This window comes from Procambarus clarkii, chromosome 55 (assembly GCF_040958095.1).
Source record: "Procambarus clarkii isolate CNS0578487 chromosome 55, FALCON_Pclarkii_2.0, whole genome shotgun sequence".
Classification (NCBI taxonomy): domain Eukaryota; kingdom Metazoa; phylum Arthropoda; class Malacostraca; order Decapoda; family Cambaridae; genus Procambarus; species Procambarus clarkii.
The window spans coordinates 11,324,139-11,330,489 of NC_091204.1; the positions used below are offsets into that span (position 1 = coordinate 11,324,139).

At 55.3% G+C, this 6,351-nt stretch overlaps 1 protein-coding gene across 1 annotated transcript in view; it reads right to left on the reverse strand.

Annotated features, from left to right (window-relative positions):
- LOC138352877 (adhesive plaque matrix protein-like) overlaps positions 1 to 3,014 on the reverse strand; it is a 58,972-nt gene extending 55,958 nt beyond the window's left edge. Inside the window, exon 1 of the mRNA XM_069305430.1 lies at positions 2,853 to 3,014. Within this exon, the coding sequence (XP_069161531.1) occupies positions 2,853 to 3,014 (162 nt within the window). The remainder of the gene's footprint in view (positions 1 to 2,852) is intronic.
- Positions 3,015 to 6,351: the final 3,337 nt, after the last annotated feature.

Sequence of the window (6,351 nt, forward strand, 5' to 3'; positions counted from 1 at the left end):
TTCAATGAGGACCCCAGGGTTCAATGAGGACCCCAGGGTTCAATGAGGACCCCAGGGTTCAATGAGGACCCCAGGGTTCAATGAGGACCCCAGGGTTCAATGAGGACCCCAGGGTTCAATGAGGACCCCAGGGTTCAATGAGGACCCCATGGTTCAATCAGGACCCCATGGTTCAGTGTGGACCCCAGAGTTCAATCATGACCCCATGGTTCAGTGTGGACCCCAGGGTTCAGTGTGGACCCCAGGGTTCAATCATGACCCCATGGTTCAGTGTGGACCCCAGGGTTCAGTGTGGACCCCAGGGTTCAATGTGGACCTCAGGGTTCAGTGTGGACCCCAGGGTTCAATGAGGACCCCAGGGTTCAGTGTGGACCCCAGGGTTCAGTGTGGACCCCAGGGTTCAGTGTGGACCCCAGGGTTCAGTGTGGACCCCAGGGTTCAGTGTGGACCCCAGGGTTCAATGAGGACCCCAGGGTTCAGTGTGGACCCCAGGGTTCAGTGTGGACCCCAGGGTTCAGTGTGGACCCCAGGGTTCAGTGAGGACCCCAGGGTTCAGTGTGGACCCCAGGGTTCAGTGAGGACCCCAGGGTTCAGTGAGGACCCCAGGGTTCAGTGTGGACCCCAGGGTTCAGTGTGGACCCCAGGGTTCAGTGTGGACCCCAGGGTTTAGTGTGGACCCCAGGGTTCAGTGTGGACCCCAGGGTTCAGTGTGGACCCCAGGGTTCAATGAGGACCCCAGGGTTCAGTGTGGACCCCAGGGTTCAATGTGGACCTCAGGGTTCAGTGTGGACCCCAGGGTTCAATGTGGACCTCAGGGTTCAGTGTGGACCCCAGGGTTCAGTGTGGACCCCAGGGTTCAGTGTGGACCCCAGGGTTCAGTGTGGACCCCAGGGTTCAGTGTGGACCCCAGGGTTCAGTGTGGACCCCAGGGTTCACTGTGGACCCCAGGGTTCATTGTGGACCCCAGGGCTCAATCATGACCCCAGGGTTCAGTGAGGACCCCAGGGTTCATTGTGGACCCCATGGTTCAATGAGGACCCCAGGGTTCATTGTGGACCCCAGGGTTCAGTGTGGACCCCAGGGTTCAGTGTGGACCCCAGGGTTCAGTGTGGACCCCAGGGTTCAGTGTGGACCCCAGGGTTCAGTGTGGACCCTAGGGTTCAGTGTGGACCCCAGGGTTCAATGTGGACCCCAGGGTTCAGTGTGGACCCCAGGGTTCAATCATGACCCCAGGGTTCAGTGAGGACCCCAGGGTTCGGTGTGGACCCCAGGGTTCAATGAGGACCCCAGGGTTCAATGAGGACCCCAGGGTTCAATGAGGACCCCAGGGTTCAATGAGGACCCCAGGGTTCAATGAGGACCCCAGGGTTCAATGAGGACCCCAGGGTTCAATGAGGACCCCAGGGTTCAATGAGGACCCCATGGTTCAATCAGGACCCCATGGTTCAGTGTGGACCCCAGAGTTCAATCATGACCCCATGGTTCAGTGTGGACCCCAGGGTTCAGTGTGGACCCCAGGGTTCAATCATGACCCCATGGTTCAGTGTGGACCCCAGGGTTCAGTGTGGACCCCAGGGTTCAATGTGGACCTCAGGGTTCAGTGTGGACCCCAGGGTTCAATGAGGACCCCAGGGTTCAGTGTGGACCCCAGGGTTCAGTGTGGACCCCAGGGTTCAGTGTGGACCCCAGGGTTCAGTGTGGACCCCAGGGTTCAGTGTGGACCCCAGGGTTCAATGAGGACCCCAGGGTTCAGTGTGGACCCCAGGGTTCAGTGTGGACCCCAGGGTTCAGTGTGGACCCCAGGGTTCAGTGAGGACCCCAGGGTTCAGTGTGGACCCCAGGGTTCAGTGAGGACCCCAGGGTTCAGTGTGGACCCCAGGGTTCAGTGTGGACCCCAGGGTTCAGTGTGGACCCCAGGGTTCAGTGTGGACCCCAGGGTTTAGTGTGGACCCCAGGGTTCAGTGTGGACCCCAGGGTTCAGTGTGGACCCCAGGGTTCAATGAGGACCCCAGGGTTCAGTGTGGACCCCAGGGTTCAATGTGGACCTCAGGGTTCAGTGTGGACCCCAGGGTTCAATGTGGACCTCAGGGTTCAGTGTGGACCCCAGGGTTCAGTGTGGACCCCAGGGTTCAGTGTGGACCCCAGGGTTCAGTGTGGACCCCAGGATTCAGTGTGGACCCCAGGGTTCAGTGTGGACCCCAGGGTTCAGTGTGGACCCCTGGGTTCAATGAGGACCCCAGGGTTCAGTGTGGACCCCAGGGTTCAGTGTGGACACCAGGGTTCAGTGTGGACCCCAGGGTTCAGTGTGGACCCCAGGGTTCAGTGTGGACCCCAGGGTTCAATCACGACCCCATGGTTCAGTGTGGACTCCAGGGTTCAGTGAGGACCCCAGGGTTCAGTGAGGACCCCAGGGTTCAGTGTGGACCCCAGGGTTCAGTGTGGACCCCAGGGTTCAGTGTGGACCCCAGGGTTCAGTGTGGACCCCAGGGTTCAGTGTGGACCCCAGGGTTCAGTGTGGACCCCAGGGTTCAGTGTGGACCCCAGGGCTCAATCATGACCCCATGGTTCAATCAAATGTGGAAAGAAGCAGAGAGATAATATGATAGACTGATTAGAAAGGCGGGTCCAAGAGCTAAAACCTACATTCTGCAGACACGAATAGTAAATACACACAAATAAACCACTCTGACGAAGCCCAATCGTTCCCACACTGTTTTAGAGATCCATGGAGTGTTCTCCCGCCCTTCACCCCCGCCCGCACGCCCGTGAACCGCCCACGTCTCACGGATGGACCCCATCCAATGCCCATATGGAGGGGGTGATATCCTTGATAACCCGTCCACTGCGCATACCCGGATTGCCTGCAGGATCTTACGACGCGCTGAAGTTCCCAGGCCAGAGTGGGTGTTAGTGTAGGCGGTGGGCGGGACCTGTGGGCGGTGGGGGGTGGGGTGGGGACCCAGATGGGTCGACGATAGACCAGGTATGCTTTTAGATTTAGATTTAGAAGCCATATTCGTCAATATCTTCACGAAATCACCACGCGCTCAGCAGATATTGATCGACATTGCGACGATATCGGCAATAATATTGAAATTATATATATTGATTGAGCTCTAATTTGCATATATCAACACAAAATAGAACATAGATATCAATTGGATAAGTTTAGATTTAGAAAAGACTTGGGTAAATACTGGTCCGGTAAGAGGGTCGTGGACTGGTGGTAAAGATTACTGCGTAACGTGGCAGGCGTTGGAGCCTTTGATTGTTTCAAGCGTAGGCTAGACATATATATGAATGAGTTCGAGGTGGAGTTAACCGCCAGCAGTAACAGCAGCAGCAGCGGCAGCAGCAGCGGCAGCAGCAGCGGCAGCGGCAGCAGCAGCGGCAGCAGCAGCGGCAGCGGCATTTAGGTGAGACATTTAGATCTTCGGGGTCTAAATGTCCCTCCGTCATCCGTCTTGACCATCTTCACACACCTTAGATACTTTTTATTAGGCAGGGACTGGCCCGGAGGGAGAGAGAGAGAGAGGAGGGGAGAGGTGGGAGAGAGAGAGGGGGGAAGAGTGGAGGAGAGGTGGGAGAGAGCAAGAGCGAGAGGGCGAGGGGGAGGAGGGAGATCCAATCCCAAAACAAAAAACAGACGTCTGGTCAGTGTGGTTTCTCCTGACTCATCTTCACATGACTCCCATTCTCTGGAAGCTCTCGAGGGGTGACTCAGGGAAACTGTCCAAGACAGCTTAAAAAGACAGTTAGACAGAGACAATTCGAGTCTCCGAGTGCCCGAGTGAATGGACTGTCTAAGACAGTATTAGAACAACCCGTCCTCCTAATAGAATGTCGTAATTTTGACGTATGCTCCACCTAATGCCAAAAATCGTCGATCTAGAAAATGGAAGCGACTCGCGAAAGCGACGAACTGTCTCGTTCTCTGTTATGGGTTCTCTGACAGGTTTAGGATATAAGGCCACTTTAATACGACAGTTTCTGGACGTTGGGGAACCTTAGAACGACAGACTGGTTAGAAACGTTTGGGAAAAAACTGATTTTTTTATAAACTTTTTATTTGGAGACCTAGATTTATATCAACTACTATAGGGGTACCCCGGTCAATGCCGGGTATCAATGTGTTCATCTTACCTGTGGCAGGGCCAAAAAAATCATCGTGGGGGTCTGAATGAGGCCTCGCCACGCGGTTCTCTCTTCAATTATGGCGACCCCCGAGGAGCCTATGTTGATCCCACACCCCAGTCCAGTCCCCCTGCCAAGGTGGGCATTCGTGCGGGCGGCAGCAATGGGCGTACTGAGAGCGTCCTGTGGGAGTGATACGGTGGACCATATTTGGGATACCTGGTCACTACTCTACCCACGAAATTCGTGACCTACGTCGCGATCATTACCCCTCACCCCCCCACCACCACCTTCCCTCTGGCGATAATGCTGACCAGCTCCCTTACCCCTAACCCCCGCCCCTCCCCACCTCTCTCTCTCCCTCCCCCACACGCACATATGTACCTACATATGTACTCACAAACACACATCTACGGGAAATAGCAGTCTCTCCACTCTACTGTCTTAGACTTCCAGAAGTCTTCCCTACTTCCCTTACCTTCTAGGGTAGGGGAAATCTTATTCCTAGGGTAGGGGAAGGTAGGGAAGTCTTATTCCTAGGGTAGGGGGAGGTAGGGAGCCCTTTACCCCTAGGGTAGGGGGAGGTAGGGAATCCCTTACCCCTAGGAGTAGGGAAGGTAGGGAACCCCTTACTCCTAGGGTAAGGAAGGTAGGGAACCCCTTACTCCTAGGGTAGGGAAGGTAGGGAACCCCTTACCCCTAGGGTAGGGAAGGTAGGGGAACCCCTTACCCCTAGGGTAAGGGGAAGGTAGGGAACCCCTTACTCCTAGGGGTAAGGAAGGTAGGGGAACCCCTTACCCCTAGGTTAGGGAAGGTAGAGAGCCCCTTACCCCTAGGGTAGGGAAGGTAGGGGACCCCTTACTCCAAGGGTAGGGAAGATAGGTAGCCCCTTACCCCTAGGGTAGGGAAGGTAGGTAACCCCTAAGGTAAGGGAAGGTAGGGAACCCCTTACTGCTAAGGGTAGGGAAGGTAGGTAACTCCTAGGGTAAGGGAAGGTAGAGAACCCCTTACCCCTAGGGTAAGGAAGGTAGGGAACCCCTTACTCCTAGGGTAGGGAAGGTAGGTAACTCCTAGGGTAAGGGAAGGTAGAGAACCCCTTACTCCTAGGATAGGGAAGGTAGGGAACTCCCTTACTCCTAGGGTAGGGAAGGTAGGTAACCCCTAAGGTAAGGGAAGGTAGAGAACCCCTTACTCCTAGGGTAGGGAAGGTAGGGAATCCCTTACCCATAGGGTAGGGAAGGTAGGGAATCCCTTACCCATAGGGTAGGGAAGGTAGGTAACCCCTAAGGTAAGGGAAGGTAGGGAACCCCTTACTCCTAGGGTAAGGAAGGTAGGGAACCCCTTACTCCTAGGGTAGGGAAGGTAGGGAACCCCTTACCCCTAGGGTAGGGAAGGTAGGGGAACCCCTTACCCCTAGGGTAAGGGGAAGGTAGGGAACCCCTTACTCATAGGGGTAAGGAAGGTAGGGGAACCCCTTACCCCTAGGGTAGGGAAGGTAGAGAGCCCCTTACCCCTAGGGTAGGGAAGGTAGGGGACCCCTTACTCCAAGGGTAGGGAAGATAGGTAGCCCCTTACCCCTAGGGTAGGGAAGGTAGGTAACCCCTAAGGTAAGGGAAGGTAGGGAACCCCTTATTGCTAAGGGTAGGGAAGGTAGGTAACTCCTAGGGTAAGGGAAGGTAGAGAACCCCTTACCCCTAGGGTAAGGAAGGTAGGTAACTCCTAAGGTAAGGGAAGGTAGGTAACCCCTAAGGTAAGGGAAGATAGGTAACCCCTTACTCCTAGGGTAGGGAAGGTAGGGAACTCCCTTACCCATAGGGTAGGGAAGGTAGGTAACCCCTAAGGTAAGGGAAGGTAGGTAACCCCTTACTCCTAGGGTAGGGAAGGTAGGGAACTCCCTTACTCCTAGGGTAGGGAAGGTAGGTAACCCCTAAGGTAAGGGAAGGTAGAGAACCCCTTACGCCTAGGGTAGGGAAGGTAGGGAACTCCCTTACTCCTAGGGTAGGGAAGGTAGGTACCCCTAAGGTAAGGGAAGGTAGAGAACCCCTTACTCCTAGGGTAGGGAAGGTAGGGAACTCCCTTACCCATAGGGTAGGGAAGGTAGGTAACCCCTAAGGTAAGGGAAGGTAGGTAATCCCTTACTCCTAGGGTAAGGAAGGTAGGGAACTCCCTTACCCATAGGGTAGGGCAGGTAGGTAACCCCTAAGGTAAGGGAAGGTA